The 26965-nt window shown below is 34.4% G+C and overlaps 1 protein-coding gene across 1 annotated transcript in view; it reads right to left on the reverse strand.

Moving 5' to 3' along the window:
- NBEA (neurobeachin) overlaps positions 1-26965 on the reverse strand; it is a 748838-nt gene that overhangs the window by 547990 nt on the left and 173883 nt on the right. The window contains 6 exon segments of the mRNA XM_044913201.1: positions 2796-2888; positions 6559-6656; positions 6760-6822; positions 7509-7588; positions 21959-22127; positions 23282-23434. Of these exon segments, the coding sequence (XP_044769136.1) occupies positions 2796-2888; positions 6559-6656; positions 6760-6822; positions 7509-7588; positions 21959-22127; positions 23282-23434 (656 nt within the window).

Raw genomic sequence — 26965 nt, forward strand, 5'->3', positions numbered from 1 at the left:
TTGATTTTTTATGAACCAAGATAGGTGAAATAAAAATCATTTTAATGTTTTAAACTAATGGTAGTTGTATTATTTCTCCTATAATTTCCTTTTCATGAAAGTTTCACCCTTTAACATTGTGTGTCCTTCTTAATGTTATTTATTGCTTTCTGGCTTGACTTCTAATTTTTCCAATGCTAAGATCATGATTCCTGCTTTTTTCATTTGTATATATGTGGTATAACCTTTAGGTATCCTTTAATTTTCAGCCTTTCTAAATCACTTTATTTTAGTATGTTTCTTGCTTATAGATCTGCATTTTATTACTGTGATGAACTTTTTTTTCCTTAAAATACAAAAACTTTTTCATTTATTTTTATGGCAGATGTTTGGTGTTAGATATGTCATATTTAATAGGTTTTTAAAGATTCCATTACACATATTATTCTCAGCTTTTTTTATACAGTTCTTTAATATCTTGAAAGCATTATAATTTTGCCAAATTTCTTATCTCTTTAACTGTAAAGGAATAAGAAGGCCTCTATGTGTTTAGAAAGTGTATTTCCCCATTATGAGCAATGATAAATTCAATATATTTACTCTTAATTTTTCATCTCTCCTTTGTCATCTAATTTTAGTCAGTAAGCCTGTGTTCCTAATATTTCATTTGTAAGCTTCTTATGGATAACCTTTGACTCTTTGGATTTACTCTACTTTCTGTCTTTCCTCAGTCCTTTCCCAATTTGTTATAACTGTAGCAATTCTGCATTAATAGGGCCTATAAAAGTAAATTCTGGTCTGTCACTCTAATTCAAACGTTTGTTTTAGGCTAGTTACACCGTTAAATTCATTCAGTGTTCACCAGTAGTACTTAGCTATAGTGTGTCCAGTCATCCTGATTAGCTGAACTTTGTCCCCAGAAATTTTCTCAATAATTATTCAGAAAAACAAGTCCTTGTAGAGTTAAAAATTGTTTGGCAGCATCCTTTTTAGTTAAACGATACTTTGGCTCCCATTTTCTTTACTTCAATATCCTATGGGTGTTGCTCTATGTTTTCTTTATTGAAAAACACTGTAGAAAAGTCTAAAGCCCAACTCAAATTTCCCCCTATTTGCACACTGCTGAAAAACGATTCTTGACTTAATTTAAATCCAATAGTTTACTTTCATGCTGACCATTCTAGGAAAATTCTTCCTGGTACACAGCCTGACTTTTTAATATGGATGGCAAAATCTTACATTAGGACTTCACTGAATTATAGCTTTAAATATTTGTTTAGTTCCATTGTTCTGCTTTTCTTATTTGGGAACTCAATTTACACCATTGTTGGAATTTCTGTGCTTTCTATATCAATCATTTTCTCTTTGATCCTTCTAAACTCTTATATTTCCATCCATACATATTATTTGCTTTCTTTTCATTTTTATCTTCTGTGTATCTTACTATGCCAACCACACAATTTATCTTCCTTTAGGCTTCCTCTGATTTCATTTTTATTTGTATAAATTTTTTTTTCTTCAACAAAAATAGAAACTTTCCTCCAAAGTTTTGTTAGTCCATGATCCAACACTTCTGTGTTACCCTACCATGTCTTCCAACTTCTTGAAATTCTGCTTTGTAGTAATCCTTCCTCAGAGCAATTCATTCCTTACTTTTTAAACTTACAGTAAAATTTCTAATCACAATTATTATGTATTCTATAACAGTATTTTTCCAGTGAGTGTTCTTATCTGCAGGTTAGTTTTGCTTATCTTTTCCACATTGCTATATTTTTAAATGTGTTTTCTTAACAATTTTTAAGAGGTTGCATCTAGGGCTAGAATCCTTTCTTTAATTTCTCCTAGTCAATTTCTTTTACTTAACCAGTTACATGAGTAGTCCTTCTCTCTTAATATTAAAAGTACATGTGCTTTCACTCTCAGTATTCAACCAACTAGTACATTTACAGTTCCTCATATATTCATAATTCTTTCCTACAATCCAGGCTTTGTTGAACTATTTCCTATATTTGTAATATGTCTATTCTCCTTTACTTGACTATTGATTTGGTACCAAAATAAAAAGCAATCTAGTCTTTCAAACTATTTAGCATGTTAGAGATGTCTTATCTGGATCTTGTGTAGTTTTCACATCAGTGTTATCAATAAACTCTTCGTAAATTTAAGCACCAAAAAGAAATGGCAACAGTGAGATTTTGAGAGGAACCCCATCTATCAATAATTAAATGATACTTTCTTGGGCTCATTTGTATAGAAAATGAATTTTAAAAAGAATAATTTTGCACCGGACAACATAATATGAAAAACATTCATTATATCAGCAAGTGACATTTAAAAGTATCTAAATTCTGGACTTTAGGGAAAGAAGAAATATTCCAGGATATTTAAATCACAAAAATAATCAATAAGCCTCAATGTTAGAAAAAAAATACAAATAATAAAATACTGACTTAGCATGTAAGCAAAAGAGCAACTCTCATATACATGGTATTCCCTGTCAGGAAACTTCATTAAAATCATATCCTTAAGTGTTTTGTTTTATTTGATGAAATATTTTCTTACATCTTTAAAATGAACAGTATTTTCTTTCAGCAAACAAAAATAAACTATATTACTTAAATTGTGAATTTGTTCTATAATCTACTATTAATAAACATTCTTTTATAAAACAGTTTTACAACTTTTACAACAGGAAGCTATTATTTTCTGCTATAAGATTATTCAAGTCAAATTTCATGTTCCATTAGATATGAAACTACTAAAAATATAATTTCAATAGGTATTTCCACAATTCCTTATGAAAAACATCAACTTACTTGTGACCTAAATGCTTCAGAAAGTATCCCAGAACTTTCAGAGCTTGAACCCAAATACTTTCACTTTTAGAAGCCAATAATTTGTAGATTACTCTAAAAAAAATGCAGAAATAAATAACATTTTAAGCACTTACAAATATTAAAAATATAAGCACTATATACTTTACAATGAATTATAAATATAAAAAATACAAAGTACCTTTCAGGATTTTAAATTCTTTGGAAAAATTAAAAATTAGCACATTTTACTAATATTTCTTTAAACTTGGCCTTCAAATAAATACTCAAAAGTTCAAAGTGATTTGTTGCTCATAAGTATTGCCTTCTAGCATATTGAAAAAAAAAATTCTAATTTAAGATACATGCTTAGTTAGGCTGTATTTCCCCTTCTGTTAGAACTGCCCCTGACATTTCTTCTTGATGACCTTTTTTTCTTGTTTATAGCTAATTGGACCATGGACAGATACTTGCCCAATTATTTCTCTTTTCTGAGCATTTGGAGTGAGATCTGAGAAACAATATCTAGTACTTTTTGGGCTCTTGAATTAGAAAATTATTTAAAACAGAAACTATAAGGCAGCCTTGTTTTGTTCACAGAGATGAGTCTACACACAAAAGAATAAAGCGACCATATAGGAAGTAGCAGAGAAAGCAAAGCTGTTTCCTTATAGCTTTCCAATTCCTTGTTCTTACCTTAATGAGATTTCTATAACAAACACATTATTCTGTTTTTACTTATTGGTTTGAGAAGTTTTCTATTACTTGGAGCAAAGAAGTCTCTACTAACATATAACCCAACCTAATATATACAGTCATTTGAATATAAGAACAGGGCTATATCCATTATAATTTTCATAAATATTTAAAAATTTTTATCTTGTGTTTATTCCAAAACATAAAAGTAAATATTTTTTCTATAAGGTAGTAGGGAACAATAATAACTATATTCTTTTGCAACTAATTCTAGAATTTAAGAAAGTTCTTTGAAGGTGGTAGTGGTGACTATAAAATTAGGATGTGTTTTATTGTATTACGTCTTTTTAAAAAATAAAGTGTCATTTTATGCTTCAAGATGAAGTAATTGAGGCTAAACAAAAAGTTGGTATTAGTAGGTACAGTATAATTTTTATATCGTTTCAGTGACATTAACAAAAGGGAACAAATTACTTAAAGCTAGTCACATCTGTTTTAACAGTGGCTTATACTACTAAAAAAGAAAATACATTGTTGATATTGCTTTTTTAAAATTTTTTTTTAAAGATTTTATTTATTTATTTGAGAGAGAGAGAATGAGAGAGAGCACATGAGAGGGGGGAGGGCCAGAGGGAGAAGCAGACCCCCTGCCGAGCAGGGAGCCCGATGCGGGACTCGATCCCGGGACTCCAGGATCATGACCTGAGCCGAAGGCAGTCGCTTAACCAACTGAGCCACCCAGGCGCCCGATATTGCTTTTTATTTGTGAGTTACTCTACTGAAGAAGAGACTGAGATAAACATTAGAGTTACTATTTCCTTTAGAAGATGATTTTTTTCAAAAGCCTCACATTCCTAAATATGTATTTACATTGAAATCTATCTTCAGAACTTTTATGAACCATGATCAGTAATTAAAAAAAAAAAAGTATGAGAATAGGAAAGTTATACACGTAAGAAAAAGAACTGTTCAGGAAATCATGAGAAAGAACATTTAACAGTAAAAATAATCTTGAGAACCAAAGTAAAAGCTCACAGCCTAAGAAATTTACTGACATATCAGTTAATGACTGTTTACCTGAAATATCATAAGATAGGTGAATCCTAATTAATCTGCTTGAGCTTACTATATTAAGCCAGCAAATGATCTAAATTAGTTGAGACAAGTACTTATGTATTCTTTTTTGTAAGATTTTCAGATATAAAAATATCACATTTTTAGCTGCTCAGTTCAATGTTGTATTATCACATGGTCTTTCTTAAAGCCAGTTAAAATGTCACCAGAATTAAGTTCATTCTTTGTGTTCAGTTGTTAGTGTATATAAATTACAATTTATCAGAATTTTCCCCAGAAAATATTTTATATATAACTGCTATCCTTGAGTATCTCTCTTTCTAAGATACAGACCTTTAAGTGTTCTATCTAATAAGCCTATTTTTTCCGTATCTTTAGTCAAAGCCTACATTCTCCACATTTTTTTTGAAACGGAGAAACTGAAGGAGAAAACCTTCCATCTTTGTCACTGTTTTGAACACACTGGTAACAACAGGACATGTTTAGCAGGTTTCAATCATGAGCAACCAGGCCTTGGTATTCATTATGTCTAATCATTCCACCCATACTATACATATAAATCACTATTTCAGTCCCCTAAAGATCTAACCAAATATCATTCTCCTTTATAAGATCGTATTTTCACTCTGTCAAAGTAATAAAGAATTTTGTGTCTGAATTTCATATTAACCAATCTAAGGTTGGTATCATTCACAAGGATGATGAGGACAATTTTAATTGATTCACTTATCAGTTGATACAATAAATAAAAGAGATACTAGGATCTAAGGTCAAGGATACTAATTTTTCAATCTAAATATATTTTAAGAATAAGTATAACTGTATTATATGATTAGGTTGAACCAAATATGCCATTATTTAGTAAACAGTTAAGTATCAGCAATTTCATATAGTTCAACCTCATAGTAAGAAAATATTTATAGTTCTTAATAATTAAATGTGTAATCCTCTTCTTCAAACAGAGTAGCAATTCCATGGCTTGTAAACTCAAAGATCACAGTGATAACTCAAACAGAACATCCAATAGAAATGATGTGATTGCTTCTCTGATTTGGAAAGAAGTCCTTCAAATCTAGAAAACTGTCATTTGTTCATATAAATGGCCAAGTAAAAGAAGCACTAATAAAATCCTTTTGTAGGTATATTATTTCCAAATTCTTTTACAACCTGTGGAAGTTCACTGAGTTGCACATGGCATAACTTAGATTTCCTCTTCATCCAATAATTCAGACTTCAGAAAAATTAAAAAGGAGAATCCCTAAGGGGCTAGATTATAGGCTGAAGTTCATAAGAATACTAATCACGGAACTATTTTTCACTTACCTACATAATTACTTACAATCATTCTAACTAAACTTAGTCTTCAAACTCTTTTGGTTTTGTCCTCTTGCTCCAACTACGTTGTCACTGTCCTAACTCATCATCCCTAATACTGATGAATAAAATAATCTCTCTACTTATTTTGCTACATCAGTTTTATCCCTCTCCAGTTCATTTTCCACACTGCCGACTGTAAATCTAACAAAATGGAAATCTGAGCAATTCAGTACCCTATTCAAAATACTTTATTTCATCATAAACAGAAAAAAATCTAAACCTCTTTCTATTATGTGGCCAGTATCTTCCAAATCTGGCCACTATCTAGTTCTTGAGCCTAAATTCATACAATTTTCCTGTGCTCTCTTTTGCTGAAATATACCATGTTTCTTGTCTTCCTGCAAAAATATATATATATATATATTTGTTCTTCACACTAATTGAAATATCTTTACTACAGCATCACAATTTAATTACTCTTCTTGAGACCAAGACCCATTCTTTAAACAGTTCATCAGTTGGAGTATTAGAAGATTAATACTAGCTTTCTCCATTTATTCCCTTCTTGCGTGTAAGATTTTGCTGTATTTATTCAAAAGTTCCTAGAGTAGGAGTTATTCTAGAAAGCACAACTGTACTCAATTAAAGTCTACTAGTAATACTAATATTATAATCATACCTTATTCCATTTCTTTGATCAAATGCTGGTATCATTGAGGCTGGGTGTTCTGACATTAAAGCCACTAGTAACTGTAACACATCATGAATATTTTCATCCTGCATAATAAGGATCACCAAAAAAAAAAATTTCTTTAGTTAATATTTTATTCTAGTACTTTGCATAAAATAATTAAAATAGAAGACCCAGACCATGTCTTACCTCATGCATGGTAAGTAGGTAATTTAATATACTCTGAAGTTCATCTTCCTTGACCCCTCGATCCTAATTTTAAAAATATATATATTATTTAAATCTAAAACTTTAAAGACAGGCATCAAATGATCATTTAAAAAAAATAAGAACAACTTAAAAGTAGTGATGTTTTCATTAAAATCTTTAAATATTTCATAATTCATAGACTATATTATTTCCATTTAAGTAAGTAAATATTTGGAAACCTGTATCTAGTCTTTTAAGGCTAATATTTGACTGACCATCACTATCAAAAGTTAGTATATTTTGATCTAACTGTATTCATATTATTTTCTAACCATTTATTTTTTTCTTAAAATAATGCAAAACTTTATAGAACCAATTGATGTATATTTTACCTTTATTTTCCATTTTTCTTTATCTTAATCTTTTAAAAATCCTACTGTGATAAAATACATAATGTTAAGTCTTCTCATACAGGTACACAGACCATTTTCTGATAAAACTTTATACTCATATCTTATGCATATGTTCCTTGTTCAGTTCCTATACCTCTTAAAATGGATGATCTCAAAGAGGATTAACAAAAAGTCAAGTTTAACAAAAGTTAACAATAAGATTTACTTTAGGATTTTGAAAGCTATTCATAAATTAAAAATAGTTACTGCTAATTTTACAATATTGATTTTAAACAATGCCAAAAATTCCTCTTCATCTAATATATTGCAGTTCTAAATAATGCAAAATTATTTTACCTTTAGTATGAGCTGTTTCAGAAAAAGTAGCATAAATGCCCGTAGTGATATAATTTCCTTTTGTGATGGCCGGGGACCATCTAGAATAAACCAGAAAACATAAGAAAAAAAAAAAGGAAAAAAAACCTCATGATACTAAATAAGCTTAATGCAATTATGTTGGAATACTATGGAATTCTTTACAAGTTGTATTTATTAGGATTATAATATTTGTTAGTATTAATGCTATACCATTTCAATTATATCAGAGGATTCAAACATTAATTTTCAGATTTTGGTAATTTCAAATTATTCACCAAATGTCAGATTTGTGGAAAAGAATTACTTTTTAAAAAATTATAACATCGTAACATCCATTCATAAGTGTATAATCATCAAGTGTTCATATAAATAACTTTTCCTACTTTTATTAAATTAATAAGTTCCCTTTTCCCCCAAATCCAAGTTTTCCCAACATTTCTTTCATTTTCAATTAACCTTTCTTCACTTAAAGACCATCTCCATTTTCACACCACACATTATACAACAAAACGCAGAAAAAGTGACACTATATTGTAATTATTTGCTTTGCAGCATTTTTTCCCCTTGTAACTTGTATATACCAAATACATATTATAGTGGAAACTCAAAAAATTCTCGAGTCAATAAATGAAAATGAATGTGAATAGTTAAAGTGTACATATCAATTCCATAACACCTAAATTTCAAAGTAATTAATTGCAAATATTTAATTACCAATAAATGAGATTATTCAATATATATATAGAATATATATAACATATATAATATACATAGTATACAATAACTAAATTATACCTTTAACTATGTAACTAGAACTACGAAAGCCCTTAAATATCAAGCCTTTCTTGAAGCAATGAGGATTTATATAGCTTCTTTATATGTCTTAAAATAAAAATCCCTATATGTATAATATAGAACATCTTTTATTCACTCAATAAATATTTACGTGCAAATTATTACTCAAACAATCCATTCCATCTACTCTTGAAAAAGAAATCTCTTTCTCATTTCCCAGACTGCCCTCTACATTTTTGGCTCCACTATAGTCAATAGTGTACAAAACACCCTTTCCTTCCTTACCAACACTTGGTATTAATTTTTTAAAAATGATTTTCACTGTGGGGGAGCCTGGGCGGCTCAGCTGGTTAAGCATCTGACTCTTGATTTTGGCTCGGGTCATTAGCTCGGGATCATGAGATTGAGCCCTGCATCCCGCTCTGTGTTGAGCATAGAGCTTGCTTAAGATACTCTCACCCTCTCTCTCTGCCCCTCCCCATCTGCTCGTGCTATCTCAAAAAAAACCCTGTTTTTTTTACATACAGAAGATGTAAATGTACAACTTAATGAATTGGTATAAAATGAACACCTGTATAACCACTTTTTAGGTCAAGATACTGAACGCTGACAGTAACCTGGCAAAGAAACCCATTAACGATTGGTATGCAGGTAAAGTTACTACACGAGTGGAGGGGTGAGGTCCTAATATGAATCAGATTAAATAATTGCAGATTTCTGATTTCTGTTGTGTAAATATTCCCACTATGACTAAATTCAAGCTCAAGCTACCAATGGTTTAAAAACCAGGTTGTAGAGAGGGGAGCAAGATGGCGGAGAAGTAGGAGACCTGGATTTCGCCTGGTCTCAGGAATTCAGGTGGATAGGGATCAAACCATTCTGAACACCTACGAACTCAACAGGAGATCGAAGAAAAGAATAGCAACAACTCTCTGAACAGAAAAGCCACCACTTTCTGGAAGGTAGGAAGTGCGGAGAAGTGAATCTGAGGCGATATTCGGGAGGACAGACGGCGGGGGCGGGGGCCTCCGTGGGCCACTACTGGCAAGTGACAGAGCCGCAGGGCACAAAATTGAAACTTTTAGAAGCCTGCTAGTCTGAGGGACATCGCTCCAGTGGCTAAGCGGGGGGTGGAACCCTCGCTGGGACAGTGTGGTCTCAGGACCCTCAGGGTCACAGAAAGACCAGGGGTGCCTGAGTGCGGCAGAGCTCCAAGGTATCAGAGCAGGGAAGCCGGATGCAGAGACAGAGCTGAGGAGTGGATTCTCAGCTCGTGGTTGCCATAAACTGTGATCCAAAGCACAGTCGAGGCACTGCTCTTCCAGCAGGGACCCAACAAGCAGCAGATCCGGGGAGACTCCCATTCCTCCCCTGGGAGGAGCGGCGTGGGAGCGCACCACAGGGATGTGCTGGGTTTGGAGACTCCACACAGGGTCGGGTGCCAGAGATAGAAACGCTCGGTCACAGGCCGGGTGAGCACGGAGTGCGGCCAGAGACTGGGGAGACAGGAGTGATTGACTGCTTTTCCCTGGGGGCTCACTGAGGGGCGGGGCTCTGAGTTCTTGGCTCCTTGGGGGCAGAGATTGGGAGGTCGCCATTTTCACTCTCGTCCTCCAAAGCTGCATGGAAAGCTTGCAGGGAACAAAAGCTCCTGAGAGCAAACACGAGCAGACTACTTAGCCCTGACTGGGCAAGGGTGGGGCAATTCCGCCTCTGGCAAAGACATTTGGGAACCACGGCAGCAGGCTCCTCCCCCAGAAGATCAGGAAGAACAGCCAGCCAAGACCAAGTTTACCAATCAATGAGAACTGCAGAACTCCAGCGCTAGGGGAATACTGCACATAGAATTCATAGCTTTTTTTACCATGATTCTGTAGTCTTTAAAAGTTAATTTTTTTTTTAACTTTTTTTTTTTTTATTTTTTCTTTTTCCCTTTTTCAACCAACATCTTATCAATCCCTTTTTTGGAAAAACATTTTTATTCTTCATTTTTAGAGTCATATGCTATCCCTTCAGAGTAGTTACCCTTATTTTTGTCATATACATATAAGTTGTTCTCTCTTTAAAATTTTGAGATACACTTTCTTCTAAAAGATCAAAATATACCCTAAATCTCTAGTGTATGGCTTTGTTCTAGTCTCCTTCTTATCACATTCTCTCCCTTTTTTTTTCTTTTTTATAATCCTCTTCTTTCTTTTTTCAAACAACTTATCAAATCCTTTTATAAAATTTTTTATAATTTTCAACATTACAGTCATATTCCATCCCTTCATCGTATCAACCCTTATTTTTGTACATATATAAGCTTTTCTTTCTTTAAAATTTTGGGAGGCACTTTCTTCTAACAGACCAAAATACACCCAAAATCTAGTGTGTGGCACTGATCTATGCACCAACCTGATCATATTTGATCATATTCTGTTTTTTTTTGTTGTTTTGTTCTGTTTTTGTTTATTCTTATCTTTTTCTTTTTCTTTTTTATTTCTTTCCCTTTCTTTTCCCCCAGTTTCAGGTCTTTTCTGATTTGTTTAGAGTATATTTTCTGGGGATGTTGTTACCCTGTTAGCATTTTGTTCTCTCATTCATCTATTCTCCTCTGGACAAAATGACAAGATGGAAAAAATCACCTCAACAAAAGAACAAGAGGTAGTACTGACTGCCAGGGACCTACTCAATATGGACATTAGTACGATATTGGACTAGAGTTCAGAATCATCACTTTAAAGATACTAGCTGGGCTTGAAAAAAGCATGGAAGTTATTAGAGAAACCCTCTCCAGAGAAATAAAAGAACTAAAATCTAACCAAGTCGAAATCAAAAAGGCTATTAATGAGGTGCAATCAAAAATGGGGGCACTAACTGCTAGGATAAATGAGGCAGAAGAGAGAATCAGTGATACAGAAGACCAAATGATGGAAAATAAAGAAGCTGAGAAAAAGAGAGATAAACAACTACTGGATCACAAGGGCAGAATTCGAGAAATAAGCGATACCATAAGACGAAACAACCTTAGAATAATTGGGATCCCAGAAGAAGAAGAAGAAAGAGAAAGAGGGGCAGAAGGGATACTGGAGCAAATTATAGCAGAGAACTTCCCTAATTTGGGGAAGGAAACAGGCATCAAAATCCAGGAGGCACAGAGAACCCCTCTCAGAATCAATAAAAATAGGCCAACACCCCGACATCTAATAGTAAAACTTATGAGTCTCAGAGACAAAGAGAAAATCCTGAAAGCAGCTCAGGACAAGAGGTCTGTAACCTACAATGGTAGAAACATTAAATTGGCCACAGACCTATCCACAGAGACCTGGCAGGCCAGAAAGGACTGGCAGGATATATTCAGAGCACTAAATGAGAAAAATATGCAGCCAAGAATACTATATCCAGCTAGGCTGTCACTGAAAATAGAAGGAGAGATAAAAAGCTTCCAGGACAAACAAAAACTAAAGGAATCTGCAAACACGAAACCAGCCCTACAAGAAATCTTGAAAGGGGTCCTCTAAGCAAAGAGAGAGCCTAAAAGTAACATAGACCACAAAGGAACAAAGACAATATACAGTAACTGTCACCTTACAGGCAATACAATGGCACTAAATTCCTATGTTTCAATAGTTACCCTGAATGTGAATGGGCTAAATGCCCCAATCAAAAGACACAGGCTATCACAATGGATATAAAAACAAGACCCATCAATATGCTGTCTGCAAGAGACTCATTTTAGAACCAAAGACACCCCCAGATTGAAAGTGAGGGGGTGAAAAACCATTTACCATGCTAATGGACACCAAAAGAAAGCTGGGTGGCAATCCTTGTATCAGACAAATTAGATTTTAAACCAAAGACTGTATTAAGAGATGAGGAAGAACACTATATCATACTTGAAGGATCTATCCAACAAGAAGATCTAACAATTGTAAATATCTATGCCCCTAACATGGGAGCAGCCAATTATATAAGCCAATTAATAACAAAAGCAAAGAAACACATCGACAACAATACAATAATAGTGGGGGACTTTGACACCCCCCTCACTGAAAGGGACGGATCATCTAAGCAAAAGATGAACAGGAAATAAAGACTTTAAATGACACACTGGACCAAATGGACTCCACAGATACATTCAGAACATTCCATCCCAAAGCAACAGAATACACATTCTTCTCTAGTGCCCATGGGACATTCTCCAGAACAGATCACATCCTAGGTCACAAATGAGGTCTCAACCAGTACCAAAAGTTTGGGATCATTCCCTGCATATTTTCGGACCACAGTGCTTTGAAACTAGAACTCAATCACAAGAGGAAAGTCGGAAAGAACTCAAATACATGGAGGCTAAAGAGCATCCTACTAAAGAATGAATGGGTCAACCAAGAAATTAAAGAAGAATTAAAAAAATTCGTGGAAACCAATGAAAATGAAAACACAACTATTCAAAATCTTTGGGATGCAGCAAAGGCAGTCCTCAGAGGAAAGTATATAGCAATACAAGCCTTTCTCAAGAAACAAGAAAGGTCTCAAGTACACAACCTAAGCCTACACCTAAAGGAGCTGGAGAAAGAACAGCAAATAAAGCCTAAACCCAACAGGAGAAGAGAAATAATAAAGATCAGAGCAGAAATCAATGAAATATAGAAACCAAAAGAACAGTAGAACAGATCAACGAAACTAGGAGGTGGTTCTTTGAAAGAAATAACAAGATTGATAAACCCCTGGCCAGACTTTTCAAAAAGAAAAGAGAAAGGACCCAAAGAAAGATCACAACCAACACCAAAGAAATAGAAACAATTATAAGAACATATCATGAGCAACTCTATGCCAGCAAATTAGATAATCTGGAGAAATGGATGCATTCCTAGAGATGTATCAACTACCAAAACTGAACCAGGAGGAAACAGAACACCTGAACAGACCTATAACCACTAAGGAAACTGAAGCAGTAATCAAAAATCTCCCAACAAACAAAAGCCCAGGCCAGATGGCTTCCCAGGGGAATTCTACCAAATATTTAAAGAAGAATTAATACCTATTCTTCTGAAACTGCTCTAAAAAATAGAAAGGGAAGGACAACTTCCAAACTCGTTTTATGAGGCCACCCTTACCTTGATCCAAAAACCACACAAGACCCCATCAAAAAGGAGAATTACAGACCAATATCCTTGATGAACATGGATGTAAAAATTCTCACCAAAATACTAGCCAATAGGATCCAACAGTACTTTAAAAGGATTATTCACCACGACCAAGTGGGATTTATCCCTGGGCTGCAAGATTGGTTCAACATCCGCATATCAATCAGTGTGATACAATACAATAATAAAAGAAGAACAACAACCATATGATCCTCTCAGTAGATGCAGAAAAAGCATTTGACAAAGTACAGCATCCTTTCTTGATCAAAACTCTTCAGAGTATAGGGATAGAGGGTACATATCTCAATATCATAAAAGCCATCTATGAAAAACCCACAGCGAATAACATTCTTAATGGGGAAAAACTGAGAGCTTTCCCCCTAAGGTCAGGAACATGGCAGGGATGTCCACTGTCACCACTGCTATTCAACATAGTATTAGAAGTCCTAGCCACAGCAATCAGACAACAAAAAGAAATAAAAGGCATCCGAATCAGCAAAGAAGAAGTCAAACTCTCACTCTTTGCAGATGATATGATACTTTATGTGGAAAACCCAAAGCACTCCACCCCAAAGCTGCTAAAACTCCTACAGGAATTCAGTAAAGTGGCAGGATATAAAATCAATGTACAGAAATCAGTGGCGTTCCTATACACCAACAGCAAGACAGAAAAAAGAGAAATTAAGGAGTTGATACCTTTTACAATTGCACCCCAAACCATAAGATACCTAAGGATAAATCTAACCAAAAAGGCAAAGAATCTGTACTCAGAAAACTATAAAATACTTATGAAAGAAATTGAGGAAGACACAAAGAAATGGAATAAAGGTTCCATGCTCATGGACTGGAAGAACAAATATTGTGAAGATCTCAATGCTACCTAGAGCAGTCTACACATTTAAAGCAATCCCTATCAAAATACCATCCACTTTTTTCAAAGAAATGGAGCAAATAATCCTAAAATTTGTATGAAACCAGAAAAGGCCCCGAATAGCCAGAGGAAAGTTGAAAAATAAAAGCAAAGCTGGCAGCATCACAATTCCAGACTTCAATCTCTATTACAAAGCCATAATCATCAAGACAGTATGGTACTGGCACAAAAACAGACACAGAGATCAATGGAACAGAATAGAGAGCCCAGAAATGGACTCTCAACTCTATGGTCAACTAATCTTCAACAAAGCAGTAAAGAGTGTCCAATGGAGAAAAGACAGTCTCTTCAACAAACTGTGTTGGGAAAATTGGACAGCCACATGCAGAAGAATGAAACTGGACCATTTCCTTACACCACACACAAAAATAGACTCCAAATGGTTGAAAGACCTCAATGTGAGACAGGAGTCCATCAAAACCCTGAAGGAGAACACAGGCAGCAACCTCTTTGACCTCAGCCACAGCAACTTCTTCCTAGAAACATTGCCGGAGGCAAGAGAAACAAGGACAAAAATGAACTATTGGGACTTCATCAAGACAAAAAGTTTTTGCACAGCAAAAGAAACAGTCAACAAAACCAAAAGACAACCGACAGAATGGGAGAAGATATTTGCAAATGACATATCAGAAAAAGGGCTAGTATCCAAAATCTATAAAGAACTTATCAAACTCAACACCCAAAGAACAAATGATCCAATCAAGAAATGGGCAGAACACATGAACAGACATTTTTCCAAAGAAGACATCCAAATGGCCAACAGACACATGAAAAAGTGCTCAACATCGCTCGGCATCAGGGAAATCCAAATCAAAACCTCAATGAGATATCACCTCACACCAGTCAGAATGGCTAAAATTAACAAGTCAGGAAATGACAGATGTTGGCGGGGATGCGGAGAAAGGGGAACCCTCCTACACTGTTTGTGGGAATGCAAGCTGGTGCAGCCACTCTGGAAAACAGTATGGAGGTTCCTCAAAAAGTTGAAAATAGAGCTACCATACGATCCAGCAATTACACTACTGGGTATTTACCCCAAAGATACAAAGGTAGGGATCTGAAGGGGTACGTGCACCCCAATGTTTATAGCAGCAATGTCCACAATAGCCAAACTGTGGAAAGAGCCAAGATGTCCATCGACAGATGAATGGATAAAGAAGATGTGGTAGATGTACACAATGGAATATTATGCAGCCATGAAGAGGAATGAGATCTCGCCTTTTGCAACGAGGTGGATGGAACTGGAGGGTATTATGCTGAGCAAAATAAGTCAATCAGAGAAAGACATGTATCATATGACCTCACTGATGAGGAATTCTTAATCTCAGGAAACAAACTGAGTGTTGCCAGAGTGGTGGGTGGTGGGAGGGATGGGGTGGCTGGGTGATAGACATTGGGGAGGGTATGTGCTATGGTGAGCGCTGTGAATTGTGTACGACTGCTGAATCACAGACCTGTACCTCTGAAACAAATAATACATTATGTTAAAAAAAAAAAAAAAGAAGAAGAAGAAGATAGTAGGAGGGGAAGAATGAAGGGTGGAAATCGGAGGGCGAGATGAACCATGAGAGACTATGGACTCTGAAAAACAAACTGAGGGTTCTAGAGGGGAGGGGGCTAGGGAGATGGGTTAGCCTGGTGATGGGTATTAAAGAGGGCACGTACTGCATGGAGTACTGGGTGTTATACGCAAACAATGAATCGTGGATCACTACATCAAAAACTAATGATGTAATGTATGGTGATTAACATAATAATAAAAAAAGAACAGGTTGTAAAATCCCTAAATATTTAATAATTGGCTATGCACCAGCTTGTTCCAGCATACTAATGTCCTAACCAGTCCTAAGCTCTGAACCACAACTTGATCACATCCTCCATTCCATCCTGGTAGAGACAGCCATTATCTTAGTAATAATTACTTTCATTTAATGAAATTGGACAAGTTTTATATTATCTTAGTGTGTTGGTTGTTTCTTTTATTTAGTGTAAGGATGAGAATAATAATAATGCTCATGTCACAGGGTTATTTTGTAAGGATTAAATAGATCAACATTATGTAAAGGAATTAGAATAGTGCCTGGTCCATTTTAATTAGTAAATGTTAGCTATTATTACTACTGTCAGACACTGTACAAAGAGGATGTTTTAGAAAAATATATACATATGTATGAGTCTTATTTATACACGTATTATGAATCTATATTTATAAAATAGTATAAACAGGTATTTTACAAATATAAAGTTGCGTGACATAAAAATCACAAATGACACCATTTATGTAAAATACAGAAGCTAAAGAATCAACTGTTTAGGAATACATACATAAATAGCAAAGTAGTAAAACATACTAAAGAAATAATAAGCATTCAAGAAAGGAAAAGGTATAATAAACATAAAATAAAACATAAAACATAAAACATAAAATTGAGCACGGGGTTGTCTCTATGGCTGGGAATGGGAGGAAGATGTGACCAAAGATAGGTAAATACAGGTTTATGGTAATATTCTATTTCTTAAGCTTGATGGGACCTATCTGAGGTTTATTACATATTTACATATTTGCATTTATGATGTATTCAAAATAAATCTTTGAAATACCTGTAAGTTGAAGAATCCACATGTAGGCATGTGTAAGTTTGTGTTTGTATGAGCATAGAAAAAGAGGTAGAAGAATATGTAAGACTGGTGATACTGGCTCCTTGGGAGAAAGTAAGTTTTTGTTTTTAAACATTTGTATTATTCCACTTGTTAACTACGATCATGTATTACTATGGTACCTTGTTAATATAAATACATTTTTTACAGTGAACCTTACATAATAATAATTTAAGAGACAGAAGTGTTAAATAAGAGTCAAAGCAAAAAGATCCTACTTCTTAAGTCAGTGCCTGCATATGAATTAGTACAATGAAAAGCTAGTGTAGTACAAATTATCTTTAGAGTGTCCTTAAATCATTTCAGTTCAAAATAGTACTGAAAAAAGTTGTTATTTAGAAAACTATGTTTCAAGTCAGAGCCTCACATTTCACTAAATATCAAAGTTAATTTCAGTTGTATTAAAAAGTTAAAAAGATATATTAAAATAATAAATAAAAAGATACACTAAAAAAGAATAAACTGCAAAGAAAAAGAAATTCTCTTCCACTTTCTTGCCACTTTTCTTTAAAATATATTTCTTTGGCTTCTTCCCTCTCCTCCTTGAGGTAGCCAGAACCAATTAGGCCTGAGGGCCCAAAGATGGGAGGAAGTAGCAGAGGCCAAGGAAACACCAGATGCTAGCAGGGCTGAAGAGGCAACTAAGTCTGGCAGGACCTTCAGGGTCAGGGTGAGGAGACAACATGGACTAGGAGTGTGGTCAGCAGCAAAGAAACAATCAGGGCGAAGGAGGTGACAAGGACCAGGCAGAGTTAGAGGTGAGGGGATGGTCAGGCTGACTGGAAATGTCAAAGCTGAGAAGGTGATGGTGCAAATGTCAGAATATTGCTTCATAATGTAGAATAAGCAAATATATAAATACATTAAAGATGACCTAAGCCAGATTTTTCACTATTGAAGGAAGAAAGCTATAAATATAATAAGTTTGAGGCTACACTGAACCATGTGGTTTTAAATTGGAAAGAAAGGTATCTACATATAAACCTATTTTTCCTAGATCCACGCAGAATGCCTAGAAGCAATGCCACTCAAAGAGCAATAAGCACAACAAGCACACCGAACACCTAAATCTCAAAAACCATATCCACCAAGACAAACCAGGGCTCTTTGGAGAAATGGTTGATTCCAGGACTGGGTAAGTATAAAATGAACCAAAAACATCTTGTGGCAGAGAGCAAGCACTAAAAAATTATGAACATCTGTCATAAAGACCCAAGATCTCATGTGAAGGTCTCCTACAAGCCAAATCTGGGACAACCTTAACATCCAATAAATAATGACACAACCCAGGGGACAGTCGCTGGGCTAAATCCATTAAACCTTAACATTTTTCAAGTTTCATTGAAACAAACCATATCTATTCATTTACATACTGTCTATGTCTGTTTTGGCTATACACTGGCAGAGTTGACTACTTGTAACAGAGCCCTTATGGCTCCCTAAGCCTAAAATATTTCTGTGTGGCCCTTTGCAGAGAAAATGTACCAAGTATTGATATAATAAACAGAATAAAGTAGAAATCCATGAAATTTATGCTGATATAAAATGAACAAATAAATGGAAGAGAAAAAACAAGTTCCTTCTTGTAGTAGAATTCAAACTGGTAAATGTCTCAGAAAATACTGTCATTTAGCAGCAATCACAGTAAAGATCAATTATGACAAGAGTCACTGATGAACCAAAACCAGGAAGCAAAGGTTTGTTGAAGAACAGGATATTTAAGTCTCAACGTATTTCTTCACCAAATACTTATTATTCCAAAAGAGAAAGTAGCAATTTTATAATGAAGAACCCTGGCAGACACCACATTAATCAAATGATCAAAGGCAACATCTCCAGTAATAAGACAACTCCACATCATGTGCCTCTTGACGTGATAACAGTGTGACAGAATTCGTATGACTTCTATGTGATTCCAACCAAAAATGAAAAACCTGGATCATCATGAGCAAATACCAAACAAATCCAAGTTAGGGGACATTCTAAAAAGTAATTTGTCTGTAGTCTTCAAAAATATCAAGGTCATGGAAGACAAAGAAATACTAAAAAAAAACCAAAAACATTCTATATTGAAGAATATTAAAGTGACGAGGCAACTAAATGCAATATACAATCCTTGGCTGAGATTCAGAGAGAAAAAAAAGATTTTTTTTTTTCTGGAAAGGATATTATTGGAATAATTGGAATTTAAATGCAATCTTTGGATTACATGATTGCATGTATTAATGCTAATTACTTGATTTTAAGGGTTGCCCTTGCTTATCTAAGACTATGCCTTTTAGGAAATAAACAGTAAAATGGGTAATATGGTATCACATCTACAATTTATTCTCAATTTATTCAGAAAAAAATATGTGCATGTATATATGACTATATATACATGATAAAGTGTATGTGGTAAAATATAAAATACTGGGAAACATGGTGGGGTTATGATAATTCTTTGTATAACTCTTGCAACTTTCTGTAAATTAGAAATTAATTTTCTGAAGCAGAAATGAATATGTATGAATAGATAATTTGTTTGGGGTAAAGAAAACTATCAGAGTGTAGTGTTTGAGAAGGGCTCTGAGTCACATAGACATGATTCAAATTTTAGTTCTGTTACTTTGTACCAACTTTCAGTTTCCTAACCTACAAAATAACAGTGATACTGACAGCAAAGTTATAAGGTCCGATGTGTATGTGTAAACATGCCTATGCATATATAATTACATTATATATAAATGATTAAATAAAATTAACAGGATGCTTAGTGTAGATTCAAACTCATGGTGAACATTCAGTAAATTTTAGGCATTATCAAGATTAAAAACAATAGAAAAAGCCATGAATGACAGAATTATATATAACAGATTGCAAATAACACAATTTTTAAAGTCCTGTCAATAAAAGACATAACAGGGCGCCTGGGTGGCTCAGTTGGTTGGGCGACTGCCTTCGGCTCAGGTCATGATCCTGGAGTCCCGGGATCGAGTCCCGCATCGGGCTCCCTGCTCAGCGGGGAGTCTGCTTCTCCCTCTGACCCTCCTCCCTCTCATGCTCTCTGTGTCTCATTCTCTCTCAAATAAATAAATAAATAAAATATTTAAAAAAAAATAAAAAAAATAAAAAAAAAATAAAAGACATAACAGAAGCTAATAAATGAAAATTAAAATAGTGAAATGTTATTTTGCCTTATTAAAAAGATTTTTATAAAACAGTAATTTTCAATGCTATTGTTAGTATGCTGAGAAAAGCATTCTCACATACTACACAGTAATTACTCTCAGTAATTTTAAACAAATCAAAAATGTAAGTAAATGATTATATACAAAGGAATAGATCACTGCGTTATTTATAGAATCAAAATTTTAGAAACTTGTAAGTGGTACATTCTTTTAGATTACTATGTAGAGTCAAGAAGATAACAGGAAAAAAATCAAGAAAATCTCAATTCTGTAAAAGAGTTTAAATATTTCACCCATTTAATGCAATGAAAATTAGTGGAAAAACATACACCAAACTTTTAACAGTTCTTATTCCTGAGGTTGGGTTACGAATAATATTTTTCTTCTATATCATTTTATTTTCTATGATGAGTATGCATTTTTATATAATTAGGAAAACTGGCAAATTTTTTATTTTTATTTATTTTTATTTATTTTTTAAAAATCACCTGTGAACAATCTTTTTTTTTATATATATATTTTATTTATTTGACAGAGAGAGACACAGCAAGAGAGGGAACACAAGCAGGGGGAGTGGGAGAGGGAGAAGCAGGCTTCCCGCCGAGCAGGGAGCCCGATGTGGGGCTCGATCCCAGGACCCTGGGATCATGACCTGAGCCAAAGGCAGACGCTTAATGACTGAGCCACCCAGGCGCCCCTATTTTTATATTTTTTAAGATTTTATTTATTTTATTCTAGAGAAAGACAGAGAAAGTGCGCACACACTTGCGCATGTACACGAGCTGGGAGAGAGGCACAGGGAGAAGGAGAGAATCCCAAGCAGACCCGCGCTGAGCACAGGGCCGGAGGTGGGGTCTAATCTCAAGACCCCAAGACCACAACCTGAGCTGAAACCAAGAAACCTATGCTCAACCGACTGAGCCACCCAGGTGCCCTGGCAATATTTTTTAAACAACAAAATGAAGTATTAAATTAGTTTCTACTATACTTAGAATAAAGGGTGAAGTTTGGGGAGAAAATATAAAGAAAGGTAACTATCTCAAAGGTTTGAAACAACTGGCCATGATCAACTTCATCTGATTTTTTTTTTCTTCTTTCATCTTTATTTTTTTTAATTTTATTTTATTATGCTGTGTTAGTCACCATACAACATTACATCATTAGTTTTTGATGTAGTGTTCCATGATTCATTGTTTGCATACAACATCCAGTGCTCCAAGCAATAGTGCCCTCCTTAATACCCATCACCAGGCTAACCCATTCCCCACTCCCCTCCCCGCTAAAACCCTCAGTTTGTTTCTCAGAGTCCATAGTCTCTCATGGTTCGTCTCCCCCTCCGATTTCTACCCCTTCATTTTTCCCTTCCTTCTCCTAATGTCCTCCATGCTATTCCTTATGTTCCACAAAAAAGTGAAACCATATGATAATTGACTTTCTCTGCTTGACTTATTTTACTTAGCACTTCATCTGATTTTAATATTATGAATATATTTTCCTGAGCCACAACAAGCGTATGGCTAAAAGGCAGAATATTATTCTTACCTGCCTTTATTCCAAAAATAACTTAATATTTCAGAACTATAAGCTTCTCTACCACAAAAACTTCTCAATATAACAAGGCTAACTATATAGGAAAGATAATAGTTCAGTGATGTTTTCATAACCGTGCACATCTGGTGCCTATAACAGTACTCAGGATATAAAACAGTCGTAGTACAACGAATGTAGTGGTAGTGTTGTACTTACCTAATCCTTTAGGTGTAATGCCGCTACTGTCAGCAGGATTAATGACCCAGTAGTAATATTTTAATGTGTGCATTAGCTGTAATACTGTTCCTACTCTGCGTATGGTGGTGTAAATGGTAGCAGTTCCGATAAATTCAGCAGACAAGTAAGTGTATAGGGAAAGCTGAACCTAATACAGAATATTAACAGAGCATTAAAATAAATTTAAAATGCCTCAAGTGTTTATATTATAAATATACATTCTAATTTAAATGCAAATTAGTAAAGATGAAGAAAGAACCATTTATTATGAGGTTAAAAATAACTATTTATTAAATATTATTTATATTTTTAAAAGAAAATAATCCACAGCCAACACATTCTAATAAAACTTATTTTAATAAAGGTAATCTGTAGCTATTAACAATGAAATAATTTTAAATGAGTGAACTGATCAAAAGTAACTGATAGGTAGAGCAAATTATTTAAAAAGTTACCTAGACTAAAGCCCTTTATCAAAGTACATTTCAGCAGCTCAGAAGAACAGAACTAACATGAGTCAGCTATATCGTATTTGGGAAAAATATACACAGTCTTATATCCTAAAAGTTCACATAATTCCAAATTTTCTTAACCCACTGCCACAGTATCAGAATCTAACCATGTAAGTAAGAGAGATGACAAGTCAAACATCTTGCTTAAAAAGTGAACAAAGTTTGAGTTTAGCACCATAATTAACATGCTAAACAATAATAAAAGTCAGACCCTATACAATTTAACCAAAGTTATGTGGAAAATTTGACAACTGTAAAAGGCAGCTCACATTTATGAAGGATGTCCCTCATTACTGATTTCCACTAGAATATAACAGGGCTAAATTTAGGTATGCAAAATAATAAAAATTTTATGTTAATATATAAAAAACAATATATATATTTATTTTAAAACAAATAATATTTACAATCATGATATAAGCTCTATATTCACAATATAAGCAATTTTACAGTCACAATGATTGTAATTATCATTATGTAATTAGTTACCTATTATTTTCTCTTTTCTTAGTCTTAATAATCAGTGTACCAAATCCTTTCTTGGAAAGATATGAATCACAACTACTAACTTCAGAATGTAGTTATTATATCAAGCTTAAATTACAGTTTCATTTATTTTAATATTTACATATTTAATATTTTGATTGCTGATTCTGGTAATACAGCTGTTTCAGGCTGACTATAAAATATGCTGAAAAAACCCAAATGCTTTCTACTGCATAGTTTAGATCCATAACTACAATTTATTAACATTATACTAAAATAAAATGAAGGAGAATGAAATTTATACCTTTGCAGGTGTATGTATCCAGATGGCTGGGTTGAATAAAATGTGATCACAAAGCTGCTTTAGCAAAGGTGCTCCATGAGATAAACCATCAAGGTATTTTGCAAAGGATAAAAATTGCTCCAGGACAGCTCTAGTTATATGAACTCTTGATGACTAAGGAAAAAAAAAGATTTTCAAGCTAAAAATATCCAGAATATCAAATTTTAAGATTGCTGATTTACAATAAGTACGTATGAATTTTTCCTATGCCATACCCAGAACTATGTATTTCCTTTGCTCTCCAAAATTTAATTATATTCAGAAACGTAAAATTTTATGATAATTTTCTGAATGACAGTTTGTTACCTGAAGCCCTTCCCAGAACAACTGCAGATAAGTAACTCAGATTAAATAATGCCACTCTCAAAGCAAACTAAAGAAATAAAATAAGTTATGAATAAAAATGGTTTCAACCCATTTTTGTATAAATTGACTAAAGAAGAGATCTCAAAGGAAATTATAATAGAATAAAATTAATTATCATGATCACACACACACACACACAAGATACTGGGAAAGAGAAGTGCTTTCACGAGATCCAAACCAACGGGCAAATAAATTGACTCCACCATTCCACTGAATCCTTTCTTTATAAAGTCACAAATGAGTTGCACATGGACAAATGCCATGCATCTTACTCAGCATAAACCTTTCAACCTAGCCATGGTATATGAAAAGCAAGTCTTACTTTCCTGGAAATACTGTCCCTTTTGGCTTTCATGACCCTCAGATTACTCCCCAGTGCCCTATGCTTAAAAGATGGAAACAGCTGAAACTTACTTATTTGGCTTCTCTTTTCCATAAAATCATTCTCTCTAGATGATACCTTATGCTTTCACAGCTTCATAGAACAATACCTCTATGCTAAACCTCCCATCAAGATTTTCAACTGCCATCACCAATACATAACCTACTACCAACGCTATTTAGATAAATGACAGACCTTCCAAAATTCAAACCAAACCTTAAAGCCGCATTGTACAATACAGAAGCCACTAGTCATGTGTAGCTACTAAGCCCTTGAAATGTGGCTAGTCCTAGGTGATAAATATGTATAGACTGGATTTTGAAGATTTAGAATAAAAAATAATGCAAAATATCTTTTATAATTTTTAATTGAGTATATGTTGAAGTGATAAAATTTAGGATATACAAAGTTAAATAATATACATTATTAAAATTAATTTCATTGGCTATGTTTTACTAGAAATTTTTAAATAACAAACTGAAGGTTGCTGGAGTGGTGGGGGGTGGGAGGGATGGGGTGGCTGGGTGATAGACATTGGGGAGAGTATGTGCTACGGTGAGCGCTGTGAATTGTGTAAGACTGTTTAATCACAAACCTGTAGCTCTGAAACAAATAATACATTATATGTTAAAAAAGAAGATAGTAGGAAGGGAAAAATGAAGGGGGGGAATCGGAGGGGTAGATGAACCATGAGAGACGATGGACTCCGAGAAACAAACTAAGGGTTCTAGAGGGCAGAGGGTGGCGGGATGGGTTAGCCTGGTGATGGGTATTAAAGAGGGCACGTATTGAATGGAGCACTAGGTGTTATACGCAAACAATGAATCATGGAACACTACATCAAAAACTACTGATGTAATGTATGGTGATTAACATAATAAAATAAAAAAATTACATATGAGGCTTGCATTATATTTTGACTGGAAAATGCCACCTTAAGAGTATAATTTCAGATGAAAATATTATAGAGGAAATGCTGTTCTTTAAAAGCCAATAATTCTAATTCAAATGTCAAAAATATATCTTACTATACAAATCTTTTTTTCCTCATCTAGTGATCCTTTTTGATCCTTCCTAGGATAAAGAACCATCTACCACTCAACCCCAGAGCACAGGTCACATCACACCTTTCTCTCCATTATCCACTGACTGAAGTCCAAGTATCATTATGGGATAGTTTAGGTCTAAAGGGACTAAACTGTCTTAGCAATTTTACTTCCCATATGGTTTACTTAACAAGGGCAGCTCAATAAATTTGACATAAGCATGCCGTGCATTTCACACTTCTACACAAGGGGCCAAAAACTCATATGATTACAATATTCAAACAGTTAACAATGTATGCATTTAGGGTAGGAGACAATAATGAGTAGTGAGAACTGCCCAAGGTACCTAAAGGAAATAAAATTCATTACTAGAAAACTTTTCATTGAGCCAAACATAATATTTCTTTGGGTCAATTTTGCCCACACAACATGAGTTTGCTTCATCTGCTTTCTCTACCAGGCTCCCTCAACTTGTAAAACCCTTGCATCCATTTCCTTTACTTAAAGGCAAATTCAGTACTTTTCATTTAGTCACACATAGGGTACTTACTATTCACCAGGGACTCTCCTTGGAACTGTGGAAAGAACAGTTAACAAAACTGAAGAAGCCTTGCCCTCACAGAACTTAAATTCTAAGGGAGGAGAAGACAGGGACATATAATAACATAAAAAAAAAATATGTAACAAGTTAGATGTCAGTAAGTGCATGAAAAAACACAGAGGATAGCAAATTTGTGGAAAAGTGATTAACAAGAGGTTTTACTGAGTAGGGAGCAATCAGTTTGAAGTACGATAAGGCTTCAATGATTTTTTATTACTACACTTATGTTTGACAAAACACCAGTGGTGAGTAGATAAGCAATAGTCCTACAAAATTCAAATCAAGCCGAGGAGCAGAACTTTAGATGAAAATTTTATAAGAAGATATAAAAATGATCCTAACAAGTAGCTGAATTATTAAAGGGGGGGAAGGTGGAAGACAAAAGCAAATAAATCTTTAAGAAAAGAGAAAAATCAAAGTTTGAGCACTCACTTTAAAGGAACTTTAATGAAAAGAATACTTTTAAATTCTAGAACATTTTATTCATAGATAGGTGAATAAAATTAAAACGAGATCAATGGTTATATAAAGCTTTAGCCCTTCCTTTACTAGCTATAATTTCACATAGTTTATTATTATAATAATAATATATTTAACATATAATAATAGAGAATAGAGAATAGAGAATTTCACATAGCTTATAATTATTATAAATATATTTTTATTCAGTAATAATGATTTCAGGAACATTAGAAGAGTCAGATCCTGTTCCTAGATAAACATTTTCAGAGATCAGATTTTATCCTATAAAATCAGGTGCTGGGGCGTCTGGGTGGCTCAGTTGGTTAGGCATCTGCCTTAGGCTCAGGTCATGATCCCAGAGTCCTGGGAGCCCTGGATCGGGCTCCCTGCTCAGCGGGGAGCCTGCTTCTCCCTCTCCCTCTCTGCCTGCCACTCCCCCTGCTTGTGCTCTCTCTCTGTCAAATAAATAAATAAATCTTTAAAAAATAAAAATTAAAAAATTAAATTGTCATGTGTTTATAAAGAATACTAAAGGAATATAAAATCAGATTGGCCATTATGAACATATTCATTTGAGGAAGTAATTCATATTTTGAAAACAAGTTTTTAGGGCGCCTGGGTGGCTCAGTCGTTAAGCGTCTGCCTTCGGCTCAGGTCATGATCCCAGGGTCCTGGGATCGAGCCCCGCATCGGGCTCCCTGCTCTGCGGGAAGCCTGCTTCTCCCTCTCCCACTCCCCCTGCTTGTGTTTCTGCTCTCGCTGTGTCTCTCTCTGTCAAATAAATAAAT

This window comes from Neomonachus schauinslandi, chromosome 3 (assembly GCF_002201575.2).
Source record: "Neomonachus schauinslandi chromosome 3, ASM220157v2, whole genome shotgun sequence".
Taxonomy (NCBI): domain Eukaryota; kingdom Metazoa; phylum Chordata; class Mammalia; order Carnivora; family Phocidae; genus Neomonachus; species Neomonachus schauinslandi.